Genomic DNA, 20,904 nt, shown 5'->3' on the forward strand with positions numbered 1-20,904 from the left:
TCACTCATGCATAGGTACACACTTTTCTAGACTAGGTTTCAATGCACAGATTATAGTATACAAATGCTTAGATGAACCAGAAGCTGTTAATTTATCAAAGAGACATCATTATTTCGCTAATACTCGTATTTTATTCATAATATTTTTTAAAGTATGAACTCTGTATACCTCACGACTATCATCTTGACACTACAGAAAAATACTTCAGAGCCATTACCTTACTTCCAATTTCACACACATCAATGGGATCATTGTCACCGCAACAGCCAGTATGCTTGTCATTGTGTCCTGGGTCTTCCCAAGTCTAAAAAGTAGTAACAACAATAAGGCCAAGAGTGTATCACTCCTACACATGCTACTGACAAAGTTGACTGTGCTGGACTTTAAAAGGTCATATCCAATGAGTCTTTCTGCAAAAACATGAATCTTCAGCTATTTTCTTCTCATTTTTTTTTTAAAGTTTTTTTTTTTTTTTACTTGACAGAGATCACAAGTAGGCAGAGGCAGGCGGCAGGGCAGGGCGGGGAAACAGGCTTCCCGCCAAGTAGAGAGCCCGATGCAGGGCTTGATCCCAGGACCCTGAGATCATGACCTGAGCCAAAGGCAGAGGCTTTAACCCACTGAGCCACCCAGGCGCCCCTTTTCTTCTCATTTTTAAGAAATTCTTTATTCACATCTAAGACTCTTCACAATAATTATAATTAACTGCTAGGGCTCTATTATGCTAAATATGCTATGCCGTATATGCTAAACTAACTTTGAGCTTTAAAACACAGAATGGGGGCACCTGGGTGGCTCAGTGGTTAAGCATGGACCTTCGGCTCAGGTCATGATCCCAGGGTCCGGGGATGGAGCCCCACATCGGGCTCCCTGCGCCGGAAGCCTGCTCCTCCCCCACTCACTTTCCCTGTTTGTGTTCCCTCTCTTGCTGTGTCTCTCTTTGTAAAATAAATAAATTTTATTTTTTTTAATTTTTTTTTTTTTAAAGATTTTATTTATTTGACAGAGAGAGATCACAAGCAGGCAGAGAGGCAGGCAGAGAGAGAGGAGGAAGCAGGCTCCCCGCTGAGCAGAGAGCCCGATGCGGGGCTCGATCCCAGGACCCTGAGATCATGACCTGAGCCGAAGGCAGCGGCTTAACCCACTGAGCCACCCAGGCGCCCCTTAATTTTTTTTTTAAAGATTTTATTTATTTCTTTGATAGACAGAGATCACAAGTAGGCAGAGAGGCAGGCAGAGAGAGAGAGAGGAGGAAGCAGGCTCCCCGCTGAGCAGAGAGCCTGATGCAGGACTCGATCCCAGGACCCTGAGATCATGACCTGAGCCGAAGGCAGAGGCTTTAACCCACTGAGCCACCCAGGCACCCCTTTATTTATTTATTTATTTATTTATTTATTTATTTTGTAAAATAAATAAATTTTAAATAAATAAATAAACAAAACAGAGAATGATCTTTTTTTCTTTTTTTAAAGTTTGTTTGTTTGTTTGTTTGTTTGTTTATTTTCAGCAATCTCCACACCCAGTGTGGGGGCTTGAACACCCGACCCCGAGATCAAGAGTCACAGGACCGGGAGCCAGTGAGGCTCCCAATAACCATGCTGTATAAAACACCAACCACCTAACAGCGGAGAGAGCATGCAAACACAAATACAAAACCAAATATTTACCTAAAAAATACATTAAAAGTAAAGTGCGTTTGATGAATTCTTCGTGTTCACTATCTTCTAACTAGATTTTCCTTGGAACAAATTTCCACAACAGAGGTGGGGAGAGAATAGTACTAAAATGGAAATGAGATGTTCTGGTGGCAAGGGTCATCACTGACCAGGATCAAAGACTGAAAGGTTTATTAATCAGGATTTTCTGGAGCTTTCAGTTGCTGGCTTTTTTCCCCAACTCCTTGTAGAGCATCTCACAGAGGAGCGGCTGGTCTACAAGCTTAAAATGGAGCTATTGTTCTAGTTCTTTGCTCCCCCAATCTAGAACCTACTTCTCAGATGTGTTCGCCTACTTAGTGGGAGGAAAGGCAGAAACAGAAAAGTGAAGGGTCATAAAGGAAGACTGGATGCAACAAAGCCAAATCCAGCCTCCTGAAGAGTAAGTCTTTCGGCAGTGTCTTCCCAAAGGGACGATGTTTTGAGGCCAACTACTAAATCAACTGAAATACAGAGTGAGGTGCCATAAAGGCAGACAAACGACTCTGTGATTACCTAACAAGCTCGGCGAGTGTGGTCTGTGTTCTGGTAACTTTCACACTGTTTCACAGTAGACTGCACCTAAGAGACTTACTGGCTAATACAAACAAACCATTTATCAACTGGAAAAGAGTAAAATTGAGAATTTCATGGAAAAATCATTCAGTACCACAGGCATTAGCCTATTGAATCGGAATTAAATAGCCATCATTTACTCATAAGAGACATGATTCTAGTGGCTCCTCACTTAAATATTAAATAAGAACCTACTATACCCACTGGCATGGTGCTGGGGACAACTTGGTAAACAGTGCAGAGAGCCTCCCTCCTCAAAGTGCTGGCTGCTTAGGGAAACAGGACCCCATTTACCACTTTATCACAAAAAGACTGGCGGTAAGAAGAAATCAGGCCTCTCAATGTAAAAGCTTCCATGTGCAAAGTTCGATAGCCATAAGAGCTAAGTGCTAATAGTATCTTGGGAAGACAGGTCTCAGGAAGCAAGAAAAGCCAAGTTAGGTGAGCCAAACAGCAGACGTGGGATGTGGTACCAAAAATCAGTGCTTTCAGCCACTAGGCTATATATACATATAGGCTCTTATAATGGGTTTGCTACTCATTCTGTAAAAAAACATGTGCATGCTTTACAACCAGTCCATATAGAAAAATAAAGATTTCAGAAAAGAATAAACTTTCAAATGTGATTTTAAACATTGTAAACCTTTATCTTTCAGTTTATCTTGGAAATAAGTTGTTCAAGAAAGTATTATAATTACTCTTATGTTGTTAACATCTATAGCAAAAACTTTCTGCTTGTGTTTAAATCTTTCTCACTAGCAGCAGTAGGTTAATTTTTTATAAGCTAAAAAGTACATTTTGAGCAATCAGAGACATACCTGGGGGATGGCACCATAGTTCCAGATATACCCTTTATAAGGGAACAAATTTGCAACATAACGGAGTTTTCCCTTCTTCACATCTTGTTTAATTGGGTTTAAAGGGTCCTTTGTAGCTATCTGAAATAAAAAATTTCAAATCATTGTATATTTGGATATAAAATACTATTCAGATAAGAATTTAAGGAAATGAATTAAGGAATACACATCCCCTAATTCCACTTTAATGACTTACTTTACCTCTCACATTTTTATGATTTGATATAAAAGTTACTCCATAAACAGCCTTAAGTGGAAAACTTATTTGAGGTATATAGAAGGGAAAACAAACAAACAAACAAAATTTATTTATTCCAGAATGCAAAAGCTAAATTACCTGGAATAAATCCTAACATTTGATAAATGTTTTAAGGTTTTTAGTAAAAGGGCAAAATAAATATTATCCAACGTAAACTTTCCTTTAAAATATTTAAATTTATTCAAATATTTGAGTATATAATATATACAAAATGTGGTTACAGTAAAAAAGTTTAAGTGATATAAAATATGTAACACCTACAACAAAAAGCCTAACCTATTAGGTATCATCAGAAAGAACAAAATGCAACAGAAATTTCAATAAAATCACAGGTGGCTGGGGCAACTAAAGAAAGCCTGTTTCACTCTGTGGAGGAGTCAGTGATGAACTTTAGGGGAACAAGACAGGAGAAAAAGGTAATCCCAGGCTTCCAGAATGCCAGAAGCAAAGGCGTGGGGGAAGGAAAGTTCACGGCATATTTGCAAACAGTAAATGAGTTGGAGCTCAAGTGAGAGACTGGCAGGCAACAGGAAATCCAACTGGAAAACAGACTGGGACTAGCAACAAGGAAATCTTCGACCTCAGCTATCGAACCCTTGAGCAAATCAGTTTGGCTAGGTCCAAATTAATATCCTAAGTCTGATTATCAACATAAGAGGAAACGTACCTCCATTTTTGCATTAGACCAGCGTGGTACTTCAACTACCATGTGGAACACATCCTGAAAAAAACAGAATGGAGAGGGTCACAGGAGCTAACTGGTTCTCTTACTTAAGTGAGCACACCCTAGTTCTTCCAAAGTTAAAGTGTTCATTGGATTGGACCTCTGAAGTCAATGGGCTTTCAACAAAATTCATCAAAAAATCAGACTGACTAATGAATGAAGAGATAAAGCAAATATGCAAAATAACTATAATCAAGGTGGGTGTGTGCTTATCTGTAGTATAATTCTTTCAACTGTTTTGTATGTTTCAGTAAACATAATCAATTTTTCAAAATGAAATGTTGGGGGGTAGGTAAGAATGTTCCTATAAAGAAAGAGTTTTTAAACATAATAAAACTTGTATGTGTGAGGAAGGCCATCTTCAAAGCGATCATCTTCAAAGGCTCTTCACTTCCCCCAGTGGCACTGCAATTGTTCAAGATGCTTCTGGAACTCTGACTTCAGTGGCAGTTTGTAAGATAAACCCCAAGTCCATTTAATTACTTTGTCATACTTTAGTATTAGCCTCATACAAAATCAATCAACTTGATTACCCACATTTTCCTCCCAACTTAAATGTTTTTAAAAAAAACAAGTATTCCTCAAAAAGACAAGAAATTTGACATTGAAGAGCACATAAAGTTCCAAAAATATTTTAACCCATGGTAGTTCTACTGTAATTAGTTTACAGCCTTAAACCAAGCTCTAAATGGTCAGAAAATTATTTTCACCAAGGAATAAAACTTGAAATGCAGTTTTTCTGTTTACAGCTTCTGCAAAAGGCACACATGAAGCCAAATCTGCAATTGTTCTTTTATAAAATGTACATTTTTACAAGTGGACTTCAAATGAAAATCACTTAGTAGCTACACACTTTTTAGGACTACTTCTCTGCTACCTCACATCAAAAACAGAGACTGAGGGGCGCCTGGGTGGCTCAGTACATAAAGTGACTGCCTTCACCTCAGGCCATGATCAGCCCCAGGTTGGGCTCCCTGCTCAGCAGAGAGCCTGCTTCTCCCTTTCTCCAGATTGTGTTCACTCCTGCTCTCTATCAAATAAATAAATAAATAAACTCTTAGAAAAAGAAAAGCAAACTGGTAAGTTGCAAGGAAGTAAGTCAACGGTTTTAAGCCAATAATTATCCTGCTGTTCCTTTTAATCAAACAGAAAAGCTAGAGTTCACGGTCTAAAACTTCTGTCACTTATGTAAGCTCATTGTCAAACCGGGGAAGACTAAAGCTTTTCACACGTTTCTGTTCCAAGCCTCTTAACATCTACCTGATATAAAACTCACAAAAAATTAGAGATATTTAAATCCAGGACTGTCTAAGTGCTCTATCCCTGTAAAGTAATACCTATGTGGTTTAGAAAAAGTAATACATTGTTCATGGGTAGACCTAATCCTTGATTAAATTTCATTTTCCGCACTATATGTTTTCGAGAACTATGTCCATCTTGTACCACTCCTCAGGTATTAAAATGGAAGATCTTTGCATTTATGAATGAGTCAGGACTTTTCAGTTTTCAGCAGCAATATCCTAAAGGTTCACAAGATGGAGCTGTTACCACGTAAAAGAGTAACTAAGAAGGAAAAACCAAGGAGATTGGTTAATTTTTTTAAAGAAGACATTACCAAGTGAATAAATTATCTCAAGTGAAAAAGTAGCAAATAGAGATAAAATATAAGAATTTGAAATTTGGTAACTATATTAAGCACTTTAATTGAATTAAATGAAAAGTATGTATAGATCCTCAAAAACCACATTACCTAATATTCCAAACCTACGTAACTACAATGGGCAAGCAGGCAAAGAAAACAAAGAATGAACCAACAAAGAAAGGATGAACCAACATTACAGGGAAGAAAATATCTTTCTGAAAATGGTAAGATAACTCTACTGCAAACAGAAGAATTCCAAATGTCTGAAGGTTTGGTGCTTTTTAGAAATTAGCTAGGCCATTGGGACGCCTGGGTGGCTCAGTTGGTTAAGCGGCTCTCTTCGGCTCAGGTCATGATCCCAGCATCCTGGGATCGAGTCCCGCATTGGGCTCCTTGCTCAGTGGGGAGCCTGCTTCTCCCTCTGCCTCTGCCTGCCACTCTGTCTGCCTGTGCTCACTCTCTCTGACAAATAAATAAAAAAAAATAAAAAATAAAAAATAAATTAAAAAAAAAAAGAAATTAGCTAGGCCAGGGGCACCTGGTGGCGCAGTGGGTTAAAGCCTCTGCCTTCAGCTCAGGTCATGATCTCAGGGTCCTGGGACCAAGCCCCGCATCAGGCTCTCTGCTCATCAGGGAGCCTGCTCCCTCCTCTCTGCCTACCTGTGATCTCTGTCTGTCAAATAAATAAATAAAATCTTAAAAAAAAAAAGAAGAAGAAGAAAAGAAATTAGCTAGGCCAAAAAATAGCAAGGAGTATCCTATAAAGAGCTTCAGAGCTGATTCATTCATTTTCTTTCAACAAATAATGAATCATTGAGTGCCACTGTTCTGCTACTTTTCCAAGCACTGAAGACTAGAGGTGAACAGAATAAAAGCTCTTTTTAACTCCCTAAAAGTTGGATCTCCAGATCGGGTTGTTTCTGTGTGAAGACCTCAGGCTGGGGACAGCTTTGGGGTGGGGGGTGGGGTGTCCACAGTGTCTACAAACCTGGGTGAGGGATCCTGTCTATAAAATGAATGTTTACAGAGATGCCATAGCAATTACTGTATATTTTTTAAAAGCAATGAGCTTATAGCTTTTAGTAATTATTCTCTCCAATTATTATCACAACAGAGGTGTTACTTAAGTATTTTAATATAAAACAGGAGCTTCATTCTTTAGCAGGAACTACTACTAAAGAATAGTTTATTTCTCCTAGATACCATGGCTTACAATTCGGGGAGTTGTTCAGGGGACCAGTGATCCTTTGGCCTTTCAGGGCAATTTAAGAAATTCAACCAATTACTCCATTGCTGGAAACACTTTTACTGTTAAACTATGCATTCTAATTGGAACTCCTGTGCACTGTTGGTAGAAATGTAAAATGGTACAGCCACTGTGGAAAACAGCAATTCCCCCCAAAATTAAAAATAGAATTACCATATAATCCGGCAATTCTACCTCTGGGTATATATCCAGAAGAACCAAAAGCAGGGTCTTGAAGAGGTCTTTGTACACCCATGACCTAGCAGCATTATTCACAGTATCTAAAATGTAGAAGCAACCCAAAAAATGGAAGAAAATTCTGACACATGCTATAACGTGGATGAACCCTTGAAAAGGTGCTAAACATTCATTTCACAGACAAGATCCCTCACCCAGGTTTATGGACGCCCCCCAGCTGTCCCCAGCCTGAGGCCTCCACACAGGAACAACCTGATTTGGAGATCCGACTTTTAGGGAGTTAAAAAAGCTTTTATTCTATTCACCGCTAGTCTTGAGGACATGATAAATGAAATAAGCCAGCACGAAAGGACAAATACCATATGACTCCACTTACATGAGGTATCTAAAGAAGTCAAATTCATAGAGGCTTTTAAAGAGCAGAAGGATAGCTGCCAGGGAGTCTGGGTGGGGGTGGGGGGAGTTTCAGTTATGCCAACTGAAGAGAATTCTGGAGATGAAGAGTGGCGATGGTTGCATAACAATGTGAATGTACTATACACTTAACAATGCTGAAGATGGTCAATCTTATGTTTTGGGGGATTTTACAATTAACAAATGGAAAAAAACATGCATTCTTACATTTCCAACATTTATGCATTTAAAATACGAAGACAAGATTTTAGGATATTTCATATGACCCAGTTACAAATTCATGCCTTTTTTCTCTAATCCCAACTGGTTTCAACTATGACTTAGCTCAATCCTGGGTCTGTGGGCTAATTATCCCCATTGTCAGAGCTGCTTAGAACTCTGTTCTCCACTTTATTATGCTCTGATTCTAAATCCCTGCTTTGGCATCAAGCTCTCAGCTCCTTATAGTTTCAGAGGAAGGAAGGAAGAGGTACTAACCTCTACCCCTAGTTTGATGGTTTTGACAAGCCTGTAGGAGGCAGAGGAAAGGCAAACCATAGTTTTAGCTCTGACTTCCCAAAGTCAACACATAACAGTCAGTCTTATTTCCCAGGTTTATGATCATTTCACCAATAAGAATGTCAATGTTAAAGGTGTCCAGACTCTAAGGAGATTAGAAACTTAAGGCTAAAATTAATTACATCACTCCATTAAATAAAAAAGATTTTATTTTTTTCAAAGATTTTACTTATTTATTTGTTTGAGAGTGAGAGAGAGAGCGCGCGTGCGGGCATGCGTGCTCGCCCACACACCCAGGAGCCAGAGGGACAGAGGGAGAAGGAGAAGCAGGTCCCCTGCTGAGCAAGGAGCCTGATGTGGACTCTGATCCCAGGACCCTGAGATCATGACCTGAGCTAAAGACAGACGCTTAACCAACTGAGCCACCCAGGTGCCCCTAAATCAAAAAGATTTTAAACAGAAGTATTTTAGGAATAGAAGAAATGTAACCTATATCTTGATTAGTCTTTTAATTTCACTGATTAAGCAGGAATATTACAGTAGTATGGTAACCATACGTTTCATCTCCAAACTGGTTATTTTTCTTGTGGGTCAAATGAGTAGTCTAATGAGTTGTTTACTAATGAACAGGCTATAGCTTTTTGGTAGGCTATTACTACTAAAGTAAGTATGTGCATATAGGGAACATGCTCTTAATTATATGCCATCTCTGAATCTTAGTAGTAAAGTTAAATATGTCTTTACTGGGAGACCTTTGAACACCTCATGACTTATGATCTATTTCCAACACGGGATCTGAAGCCTACTGAACATGACATGCTTTATTGCAAAATTACGTAAGTGGCTTAAATTAGCATTTTCAAGTTGACCCATCATGTTTTCCTCTGGATACTTTCAGGAATCAAGTAAATGTCAGACATAGGAAGAAATACAAAATCACTCTCTAATTCCATCATCCTTCCTTTTATTTTTCCGTTTTGCAATAAAATTGGCAGAAAACGGTGGTAGAGAGGATTTTTTTCTAAATATATCTAGAGATTCGACATCAAGCAAGAGGCTAATAAAAAACAAGGGCAGCTTGCCCTTTTTCTTTTCACCTGTAGAATAATTTTGGGATATAAAATCCCTATCAGAAGAGCTCACATAATGAATAACGAAATGTTCCAGCCCCAGGAAGGGCTTTTGAAAAGGTGTACCAGGGGTGCCTGGGTGGCTTAGGTCAGGTCATGATCCCAAAGTCCTGGGATGGAGCCCTGCATTGGGGCGTGGGAGGTCCCTGCTCAGCAAGGAGTCTCCTCCCTCTCAAGCTCCCCCTGTTTGTGCTCCCTCTCTCACTGTCTCTGTCAAATAAATAAATTTTTTTAAAGGTGTACCAGATTTCATCATTTCTAAGGATATTATACCTTATTAAGTGCTCCCCAAGTGACAATGGCTCTTACCCTTAGTTTTAGGCTTTTTCAAAGTTGGTTTTTTGATTACAGGATATACTCTAAGCTATTAAACATAAATGGATTCCTCCTTGTGCGCCGTTGGTGGGAATATAAATTAGTGCAGCCATTATGGATAACTGCATGGCGGTTCCTCAAAACCCAAAAAACAGAACTACCACATGGTCCAGCAATCCCATTTCTGGGTATATATCCAAAAGAAATTAAATCATAATGTTGAAGAGCACTCCCATGTTTACTGCAGCATTATTCACAATAGTCAAGACACAGAAACAAATTAAGTGTCCATCAACGGATGTTGCATATATACATAAATACATGTGTACGCATACACACAAATATTATTCGGGCTTAAAAGAAAAGGAAATCCAAATCCCACCACGGTGACTACATGGATGAACGTGCAAGACATTATGCTAAGTGAATTAAATCAGAGAAAGACAAATACTGTCTGATCTCACTTTTAAGTGGAATCTAAAAAAGTCGAACTCATAAAAACAGAGTAGAATGATGGTTGCCGGGGCTAGAGGAAAAGGGGAAATGCTGATTAAAGGATGCAAACTTTCCATTATAAGACGATTAAATTCTGGAGATCTTAATGTACAGCATGGTTTAACGAAATCTACTAAAACAGTAGATCTTAAGTATTCTCAACACACATGCAGAAAGTAAGTATGTGAAGTAATGAAGAGGTCAGTATGCTTGATTGGGGGGAATCATTTCACAGTGTATACATACATCAGAACATCACACTGTATACCGTAAACACATGATTATTTGTCAATCCTGCCTCAGTAAAGCTGAAAATTTTTTTTAAATTTTTTAAAAAGAAAAAGTAAATGGATTCTAATTATTTCATTAACAAATGATAAAAGTTTATTTGAGGGGCATCTGGGTGGCTCAGTTGGTTAAGTGTCTGCCTTTGGCTCGGATCATGATTTGAGGGTCCTGGGATGGAGGCCTGCATCGGGCTCAGGCTCCTTGCTTAGTGGGGAGCCTGCTTCTCCCTCTCTCTCTGCCTGCTGCTCCCTCTGCTTGTGCTCTGTCAAATAAATAAAATCTTTAAAAAAAGAAAAAACACTTAACTGATGTGTCATAACTAAGAATAAGTTCCTATCCACCCCCATTCAGATGAGCTTTAAGAGAACTTTAATTAAAGAGACTGACTGATTAATAGAACTAAAATTTAAAAACAGATATTATAACCACAATCTACTTACTTTCTTCTCTTTATAAAATCAAGCAAAAGACTGCATTTCCAGCTGTCAAACTTTTCTATGATTTTCAACGACTAACAAATTTTTTTTAAAGATTTTATTTATTTATTTGACAGAGATCACAAGGAGGCAGAGAGGCAGGCAGAGAGAGAAGGGGGGCGGGGAGCAGGCTCCCCACTGAGCAGAGAGCCAGATGCAAGGTTCGATCCCAGGACTCTGGGATCATGACCTGAGCCAAAGTCAGAGGCTTAACCCACTGAGCCACCCGGGCGCCCCAACGACTAACAATTTTGACCACAGAACCTTTCCCAAGAAAAATGCACATATACACAAAATTGTAGTGTCATAGAGTTCACAGAACCTCAGAAATCCATCCTGGCCATTTCAGGGCCTAGAGGTCACCAAGAATCTCTGGACCAGAAGACTTCAGAGCCTATCCAAAGGAAGAAAGTTCTTAGGCATTTCCTTTGAATTCTAAGCTTAAATAAATAAAGTAAACCTTTTCTTCTGCATTATCAAACAGATATTTACTGTAGGAAATTTGGAAAATATAAAAGGCACAAAGTAAAATCCACCACACACACATAATCATTCAAGGAAGTATATAGCACAGTGGTAAAGACCACAGGTTTCTGAGAGATGCCTGGGTGGCTCAGTCAGTTAAACTCTCTGCCTTGGGCTCAGGTCAGGATCCAGGACTCCCAGCTCAGCAGGGAACCTGCTTTTCTCTCACCCTCTGCCCCCTACCCCAACCGCTTGCTCACTTGTTCTTTCTCAAGTTAATTAACTAAAAAAAAAACAAAGGTTCTGAGTCAGAATGCCTGGGTTTCAAGGCTGCCACTGTCATTTAGAAATTCTAGTTGCTGATCCTTGACAATGGGGCTAATGAAAGAATCCAGCTCAGAGAATGACACGACATGATGGCTAAATGATATAATCCACATAAAGGCTTTAGTACCTAAGCCACAGGAAGCATTCGACAAATAGTAACAATATATATTTTTTAAAGATTTATTTATTTATTTGAGAAAGAGCATGCTAGTGTGCTCCTAAGAGGGAAGAGGGAAAGGGAGACAAGCAGACACCCCCTGAGCACAAAGCCCATGGCAGGGCTCAATCCCAGGACGCTGAGATCACGACTGGAGCCGGAAAGGAAGAGTGGGATGCTCAATCGACTGAACCATCCAGGTGCCCCGGTAACAATATTTTTTGACCTTTTTTTTCCCCCCACAGTGATTTTTTTTTTTTTTTTAAGAATTTATTTATTTGCGAGAGAGCACAAGCAAACTGAGGGGCAGAGGGAGAAGCAGGCTCTCTGCTGAGCAGGGAACCCAATTCGGTGCTTAATCCTGGGACTCCAGGATCCTGAACTGAGCCAAAGGCCATCACTTAACCAACTGAGGCACCCAGGAGCCTCTACAACGATCTTAAATAAGGCTTCATCAATAAGCCATACACACAGAATCACGGGACATCAGTGCAGAATGTAATATAAAAACACCACCAAGATTAACACTACACGGGGGGAAGTAACCTGCTCAATATCGTAAAGCCAGTTAGTAGCAAAACCAGGACTAATATCTACATTCCTTATTCCTGATTCAGTGATTTTTACTCTATAAAATAGAGCTCTGAAAGGCTAAAGAAATAACCATTTTCTTTGGTTATTGTTTACTGAGACTTTCCTATAAAGCCAGGCATTGTGGCTGTATGTTATACACATATCTAATCATCCATCCCAACTTTACCTTTTTGACAGAGTTGACAGACCACAGAGATTATGGTTAGAATATCTGTTTTCAAAATTTAGTCATCTGCAAGTGTGACTTGGGGCAGAGGTGGGGCAGGGAGATAGCAGTTTATTCTCAGTTATGACATGCCAATTAAGTTTTTTTTAATTTTTTTAAAATTTTATTTAGTTATTTGACAGAGAGAGAGCACAAGCTGGTAGAGTAGGAGGCAAAGGGAAAGGGAGAAGCAGGCTCCCCGCTGAGTAAGGAGCCCAACATGGGGCTCCATCCCAGGACCTTGGGATTATGACCTGAGCCGAAGGCAGTTGCTTAACCAACTGAGCCACCCAGGTGCCCCATGACATGCCGATTAAGTTTAATTACCATCAGTTTTCATCTGTTCCCAGTTCTAACTTTGGTTTAGAAAACATGAAACCAAAAGATAAACAAAACAAAACAAAACAAAAATCCAGAAAACCCATTCCATATACATACAAAGTTCAGGAAGAAAACAATATTTAAATTACTAATTCAGCGACATTTAAAAAATTTCCATTTAAGGAGCTCTCTATAAAAAGGAATAGAAAATTCAAAACAATACAAACCCTGTAAGGAAGTGAGTTATCCACAAAGCATCCACTTGAGTATATCACCTCTAAAGATTTCTCTAGAAAGTTAAGAATGATACTTAACTGCAAGGGCACCTGGCTGGCTCAGGTGGTAGAGCATGTGACTCTTGATCTCGGGGTCTCAGGGTTGTGAGTTCAAGCCCCACGTTGGGTGTAGAGATTGCTAAAAATAATTTTTTTTTTTTAAGATTTTTACTTATTTATTTGACAGAGAGACAGTGAGAGAGGGAACACAACCAGGGGGAGAGGGAAAGGGGAAGCAGGCTTCCCGCTGAGCAGAGAGCCTGATGCAGGACTCGATGCCAAGATCCTGGGATCATGACCGAGCCAAAGGGAGATGCTTAACGACTGAGCCGCCCAGGTGCCCCCAAAATAAAATCTTTAAAAAAGATAAAAAAAGACGGGGCCTCGGTGGCTCAGTCAGTTAAGCATCGGCCTTCAGCTCAGGTTATGATCCTGGGGTCCTGGGATGGAGCCCCTTGTCAGTCTCCCTGCTCAGTGGGAAACCTGCTTTTCCCTCTCCCTCTGTCACACCCCCTGCTTATGCTCTCTCACACTCTTTCTATAAATAAATAAAATCTTTTTAAAAAAAGAGAGAATTATACACAACTACAAAAAAATTCTGTTAAATTTCTGAAGCATCAACCTATTATAAGCTTGACTTTCTTTTAGAAGAGGAAAAAAGAAACATAGTTCCATGTTTACATATGCTCCCAATATAAGCCTTCAGGCATTTTTCCTGTAGAGCTGACAGAGTTGTCTTAAAGGTACATTCCCTGATCATCATTCCTCAAATGACTGACCATATTAGAGATAAAGTCTACAGCCACACACATAAAAATGTATTTACATAAACTTAATCACACTGGCATTAAAAAAAAAATCACACTCTTCTCTAACCAATGGAATTAATCAGATCTTTTATTTAGGCTATAATCCAAAATAATTTGTGTGCCACACCCTTCTTTGTGTTTTGTATAAACTTCCTCATAAACAAAACAAAAGAACTCTTTCCTGCTTCTCAGACAAGAATCTCAAGTGCTGAGGGTCACTGAGGTCTGGACCACTGGTGAAATCCAGAGTTGTTGCAAGAGCCTGTGCTTTTGAGCCAGCCCAGGGTGGTGCAAAGGCTGAGTCTTCATTGAGCAATCCCACGTTATCGCAACAATCAGTCCCACAAAGGCTTCAAGGAGTCGCAGAATAATCTGAGTGAAGATGTTTTACACAGCACCAAAATGTAGTCTCTGTGTCCTATTTTGGAAAAACTAAGCATCGCAACTGCTAGAAGCGCATGACCGCTGGCTAGAATATTGTCCAGTTTCTTATAGCTATTTTGAATGTTTGTATCCCTTGCAAAATTCATTTGCTGAAATCCTAACCCTCAATGGTGATTGTACAGTAGGTGGGACCTTTGGGAAGTGTTTAAGATATGAGGCTGGAGCCCTCATGAATGGGGTTAGTGCCTTATAGAAGAGGCTCCAGAGAGATCCCTGGCCCCTTCTTCCACGTAAGTACATAGCTAGAAGTCCATGACCAGAAGAGGGCCCTCACCCAACCATGTTTGTACCCTGATCGCAGACCTACGGGCTCCACAACTGTGAGCAATAATTTCTGCTGTCGTTAAGCTATCCAGTCTTCAGTATTTTGCCACAGCAGCCCAAACAGACTAAGACACAAACACACAATAAAACCAACTCTGTGTCAAGAAAATATTTTTCTTCCTTAGCACATCTATATGTCAAGATACCATCAATAAACTTTCAGTCATCATCACAGCTTAACTACTCAAAATGGCATGAGAGGTTACTGTAAAGTACTTTGATATACATACATATGTATTAATTATACACCAGACAGACAATCAAGCCAACCAAATAATGCCAGTTCAAGAGGAAGGATTCTGCAGTTCCTATCAATTCCCGAGAAATCAGATGTAACAAATTAGTTTCTGAATAAGTACAACTTTCAGAATCCCACAGGAAAACCATGCCAATTAGAGGTCCCTCCGTAACTGTGGCACATAATTGGCCTCCAGCTATGCGCTCCACTGTCTCCAGGAGGAGCCAAGCTCAGGCAGGCTCCTCAGAAGCACCACGTGAGTTTGGTCTAAACTAGACCCAAACGGAAAGCCTGAAGTCTTGGGAGTGGTCCCTCAAAGTAAGTAGGAAAAGAAAAGGAAAAATTTAATAAAATACCACCACAACAAAAAACCACAATAGCCCACCCCTCCACTTCCCACTCAGGTTCTGGATGTTGCTGCCAATTCTCTCTCCCTCCTCTACTGGCAGCGTGCGGCTTCTAGGATCCCAGGCTCTCTCGCTGGGGTCTGGGTTGCAATTTGTTCTTCTGCGAAGTGTGGGAGGCCTGGGGTCTCCAGGATGAGCTGCAGCAGAAGCCTTCAGCTAGACTGAGGGCTGGGCAGTCAGTAGGGGCCCATCCTCAGGTGTGTGGGAACCATGCTCAGCAGGGACCCCTGAGTCTGCACCATTTACTTTCTTTCTTTTTTTTTTTTTTTTTAAGATTTTATTTATTTATTTGATAGAGAGACACACACACACACACACACACACACCACGAGAGAAGGAACACAGCATAGGGCATGGAAGAGAGAGAAACAGTCTTCCCGCAGAGCCGGGAGCCTGATGCGGGACTCAATCCCAGGACCCAAAGGATCAGGACCCAAGCCGAAAGCAGATGCTTAACAACTGAGCCACCCTGGTGCCCCTGCACCATTTAAACTCCATCATCATGAGGTCATTAATAAAAAAATCTCATACCCAATGTGGGGCTCAAACTTACAATCTGAGGGCGCCTGGGTGGCTCAGTGGGTTAAGCCGCTGCCTTCGGCTCAGGTCATGATCTCAGGGTCCTGGGATCGAGTCCCACATCGGGCTCTCTGCTCAGCAGGGAGCTTGCTTCCCTCTCTCTCTCTCTCTGCCTGCCTCTCCATCTACTTGTGATCTCTCTCTGTCAAATAAATAAATAAAATCTTTAAAAAAAAAACTTACAATCTGAGATCAAGAGTCACATGTACCACAGACTGAGCCATCTGGGTGCCCCAAAAAGAATTTTTAAAGGTATAAAAAGGAAGCAGACATTTGTCCTTGTGTTGGTTCCAAAATATACTACAATCTTTTACTATTGGGAAGGCATCTAAAGCTATGAATGAAAACAAAATAGTTAAATTTGTACAAATAATGCACACTCTTTGTAAAAAGACTAGAAAATATAAAAAGGCAAAATGAAAATAAAAACAGAAAGAGTCACTAGCAATTCTACCTCCAAAGGATCACAAAAACTTTGGAATATATAGTTGTAGACATTTTTTCCTAGCAAAGTAAGATTCTTACCAATTTGTGGTAAATTTGTGTGGTTTCTTCAGCTCACCGGTGAGCATAGGAACAGACTCTTTTTAAAGTCTGTAGACCTGGCGCTCTGGGTGGCTCAGTTGGTTAAGCATCCAACTCTTGATTTTGGCTCAGGTCATGATTTCAGGGTCGTGAGATGGAGCCCCGCAGTAGGCTCCACACTAGGCATGGAACCTCCTTAAGATTCTCTCTCCTACTCCCTCTGCCTCTTCCCACCCTCTCCCACTTGCATACCAGCTCTCTCTCTTTAAAAAAAAAAAAAGAAAAAGGAAAAAAAGCCCATAGACTCAACCTTTATTAACACTATGCATCTTAACTCTACCAACCCATTAAAATTACTGAGTTTTCCTGTAGTCACTGAATACTCTAGCTTATTTTTGCTCTTTTTTTTAAGATTTTATTTATTTATTTGCAGAGAGATCACCAGTAGGCAGAGAGGCAGGCAGAGAGAGAGAGAGGGAAGCAGGCTCCCTGCTGAGCAGAGGACCCCCCCACCCAATGCAGGGCTCGATCCCAGGACCCTGAGATCATGACCTGAACAGAAACCAAAAGCCGGCCACCTGACCAACTGAGCCACCCAGGCGCTCCTAAACCAAGGCAGCTTGTGTCTGTTCCTCTATTCCTTCCCCAATTTATAGTTGCTTCTTTAGCCAAATAATCTGGAATTAAGACTGACTTCTTATTCAGTCAATGTACCTTTAACTCACAGCACAATGAGGCATTTTAAGCTTTTATTAAGACCTATATGAAAATTCATATAGAACTAACTGATCTGAGTAAAGAGACTGTTTAAATGAGGACATCTTACCTTATCTGCATAAATTGGAACATCATGAAATGGAGATATATATTGTCCTTTTTCATTTTCTGCAAAATGAATTAGAAAAAGTTATTACTAATTTTTTGTTAACTGTATTTCCAGATGCATTAAGTACACAAAATATTTAATTTTTAGAGTAATTTTAGGTTTAAATTAAATTGAAAAAAAAAGATACCCCCCTGCACACACTTGTAGAGCTTCCCTCCATTATCAACACCACTCACCAGAAGAGTGATGTAGACATTTTTTATTCCCACACCAGAAAAAGTGGTTGTATACTTTACCTTCCTAACCCCTCTAAGACTGGGTTAAGTTTTCATCCTATGCTTTCCTTAGGTGTCTAACAGATACGAACCTCTACAATGAAGGCAAGGGCTGCCTTATAATATTTTATATCCCCAATCTAGCAGTGACTGGGGATATAAAAGGGGATCAAATTGTACTGGACTGATCTTATATCAGTTAACAGTTTACAGAACTAGTGAAATAATTGGGCTCCGGGAGAACTTGAATTATAAAACCCCACTGTCTTAAGTAATGTTCCAGGAGCCATGTTAGATTATTGTATTTCTTAAGGATAATCAAGTTCCAACAACACTTTCACAGGTAATTTCTATATTCTAAAGATCTAACTACCATGTCCAAAAAGTAATTTCAAAACTTCCTTACTATTCTTTAAGAAACCTAAGGGTCAGTCCATACAATATCCCTTCATATTTAAAAACCAAGGTGGAATAGCAAAGACTGAGCAGTGACCACCCCCCCACCCCCACCCCTTCAGAGTCACCTGTGACTCTGCAATCCTATCCACTATCTGGTTTTGTTTATTTGGGTTTTTTTTTTTTTTTTTTAAGATTTTATCTATTTGACAGAGAGCGCACTCTAGCACAAGCAGTGGGAGCAGCAGGTAGAGAGGAAGAAGCAGGCTCCCTGCAGAGCCCCATGTGGCTTGATTCCAGGAAGGGGGGGGGGATTTTGACCCCATCAGAAGGTAGATGCTTAACCAACTGAGCCCCCCAGGTGCCCTCCACTATCAATTTTAGGTCTGGCAAATGTTAACATTACAGAGGTTAAAAAAAAAAATCCTCTAAGGAAGGGTGTTAAGAATTCCGTGATTTTAAAAAACCCTTACAATTATGTAATTACAGAGTTGTTTCTAATTATTGTTATTTCTTAAGTCCCAGAGAATTCTATCTGATAAAAAGTTACTTTAGCCAGTGCCAAAGTCAAGGAGTGGCTATGGTCTTCCATAATGGCCATCAAATATGACCATTACATAACCTAAGTAAAAACTACTTTTTTTTTTAAGTTTTATTTATTTATTTGACAGAGAGAGAGATCACAATTAGGCAGGCAGACAGGCAGGCAGAGAGAAAGGGAGGGAAGCAGGCTTCCCACTGAGCAGAGAGCCAGATGCCGGTAGATCCCAGGACGCTGGGATCATGACCTGAGCCGAAGGCAGAGGCTTTAACCCACTAAGCCACCCAGGCGCCGCTAAAAACTACTGTTTTAATACTGCTTTAAGACAATTCCCCAATCATCCCTCCACCTTCAAAATCTAGGGTCACCTCTCTAAATCCCTCTTACGGAGCAATTCCGGAGTCAACACTAAATCCAGGAAAAAGTTTAGTGATTTATTCGTCAAAAGTTCCCACACTGCCCTTAATCAACTTATTTAAATTAAATAAAATGGAGAGTCCCACCCTTCCTGGATTTTGCATGGTAACCTTCAGCTACATGCGTAAACTTGAGTTTACTTTCTTCTTCCTCCCACAGCTGGTTACTTTTTGCTAGGAGCTTTGTTCATTCTCTCCGTATTCCCTTTAATCCCCCTCTCTCCGGCTCTTTCCTACCCTTCACACACCACACGCAGACTTCTCTGCACCTGCCCGTTTCCTCCCGAGTAAACTGTTTACAGTTAAAACAGAAACGCCTTGGGTGACACATTTTCGAACACCTCCGACGTCTCCAATAATCTGTTCCTAGAAGCTTGGCGGGGCGCGGGGGGGAGGGAGTAAGAGATAGAGATAACCCCGAGGTAGCTTTCCTCCACCTGCAAGACAAAAAAGGTCGTGCGCCAGGGAAAGAGGAGCTCAGCCAGCCCGCAGCGCGCTGGGCTCTAAGCGCAGCTCGAGGTGCGGACTTGGGGTGGGTCCCCCTCAGATACCGATTCCCTGCCCAGGGGCAAAAACTTGGCACTTTCTCGCTCGTGCTTCCCAGACTGACGTCACCTGTTTGACTTGAAGGGAACAGCTTTCTGTTTCACAAGGCGCCTTCCCAGCATCTGTGCTACCGGGGACAGCCCGGCGCGAGGGGCAGGAGCGCTACCCTGGGGAATCGGCTCGGTCCTCCACTGACCGCTCCTGACCCCGGCCTCAGTTTCCCCGTCTGCAGAACGCAGGGTTGCATTGGACCCTGCTGGATGCCCACAAGCTGAGCTACAGTTCAGGAATTAAGGTCCTCAGGGAATCATCCACCCCGCCCCAGTTCCTCCAAATCAAGCAATCCTCTAACGAGGATTAGTTTACCCCCAGACAGCCTTCTAAGGTGACTCGGTGGTTTCCTTTCCATCAGACGGTGCCCGCCCGAGCAGGACACCTGCAGAACTAGCCCGGCCCGGGATCGGATCCCACCGCGCGTGGGAAAGGGGAATGCCGAGCCTCGCCGTCCCGTCTGCGAGCGCGACGTGTGAAACCGGAGGGCCGGCCCAGGCCCCGGGCAGCCCGAGGAACCTTGCCCGCGCCCGGGACGAGGGGCGGAGCGCGGGCCGCAGGCGCCGGGGTAGGAGGCGAGGCGAGGCGAGGCCCGGGAATGAATGGGCTGGCGGGAGGGGAGGGGCCGTGGGCCACCGACACTCACTGAGAAAGACTCGGTACTCGAGGGTGAAGGGCGCGGCGCGCTCCTCGCTGCTGAAGCCGCTCATGGTGCTGCTGACTAGCCGCCGCCACAGAGCCACTAGCCCGCACGCGGCGCCGACTGACAAGGAGAAAGCTCCGCGCCTGCGCACCGCGGAGAATGGCCCCGAAAGCAGGGCGGAGAACCGCTTTAAGCGGCCACCCCACCCCCGTCCGGCCCACGCCGCGCGCAGGCGCACTCCGCCCAGCCCGCGCGTCCTCTCGCCCCAGCCCCTCCTCCCGGGCCCGCCCTCGCGGGACAGCCCCCTGGCTCTCTGGCTGGGACACGTGGCTGGCGGCGAGCTCTGGCTCTGCCTGTGTACTGCCACCGCCCCGAGTGCTTGGGGACTCTGACAGAGGACGAGAGCTTGCGCCAGCTAGGAACTGACCGGCGACCTCTCCCCCACCGTGCACACAGGGAACTCTCTCTCCCACCTACACCCCACCATCCCCGCCTCGAGTAATTCCTTGTGTCAAAAGGAGTTCCGAAATCACATGTATCATCAGGCGGGCCTTGCCTTTGAACTTAAAGGTGTGCAGTTTTTCGGACTTGAGGTGTATTACTGACCCCACTCCCACCCCACAATGGCTTCCTGGTGAGTAACCGGCTCTACCACTTTCTAGTGTGGGACAGCGGGCAAATTGCTGCCAACCTTTCTAACTCACTTTGTCATCTTGGTAAATGGAGAT

At 42.0% G+C, this 20,904-nt stretch overlaps 1 protein-coding gene across 2 annotated transcripts in view; it reads right to left on the minus strand.

The window, feature by feature from the left end:
• The window catches only part of PPA1 (inorganic pyrophosphatase 1), a 36,310-nt gene extending 15,946 nt beyond the window's left edge, over positions 1 to 20,364 (minus strand). The window contains exons 1-5 of one of the 2 annotated variants that reach the window (XM_047702966.1): positions 20,180 to 20,364; positions 17,309 to 17,367; positions 4,054 to 4,107; positions 3,089 to 3,208; positions 218 to 304 (exon numbers count right to left, since the gene is read on the minus strand). In XM_047702966.1, the coding sequence (XP_047558922.1) occupies positions 218 to 304; positions 3,089 to 3,208; positions 4,054 to 4,107; positions 17,309 to 17,367; positions 20,180 to 20,243 (384 nt within the window). In that variant the 5' untranslated portion in view covers positions 20,244 to 20,364. The other variant, XM_047702967.1, reaches the window with a different exon arrangement.
• Positions 20,365 to 20,904: the final 540 nt, after the last annotated feature.

Source organism: Lutra lutra, chromosome 14, assembly GCF_902655055.1.
Source record: "Lutra lutra chromosome 14, mLutLut1.2, whole genome shotgun sequence".
In the NCBI taxonomy this organism is placed as follows: domain Eukaryota; kingdom Metazoa; phylum Chordata; class Mammalia; order Carnivora; family Mustelidae; genus Lutra; species Lutra lutra.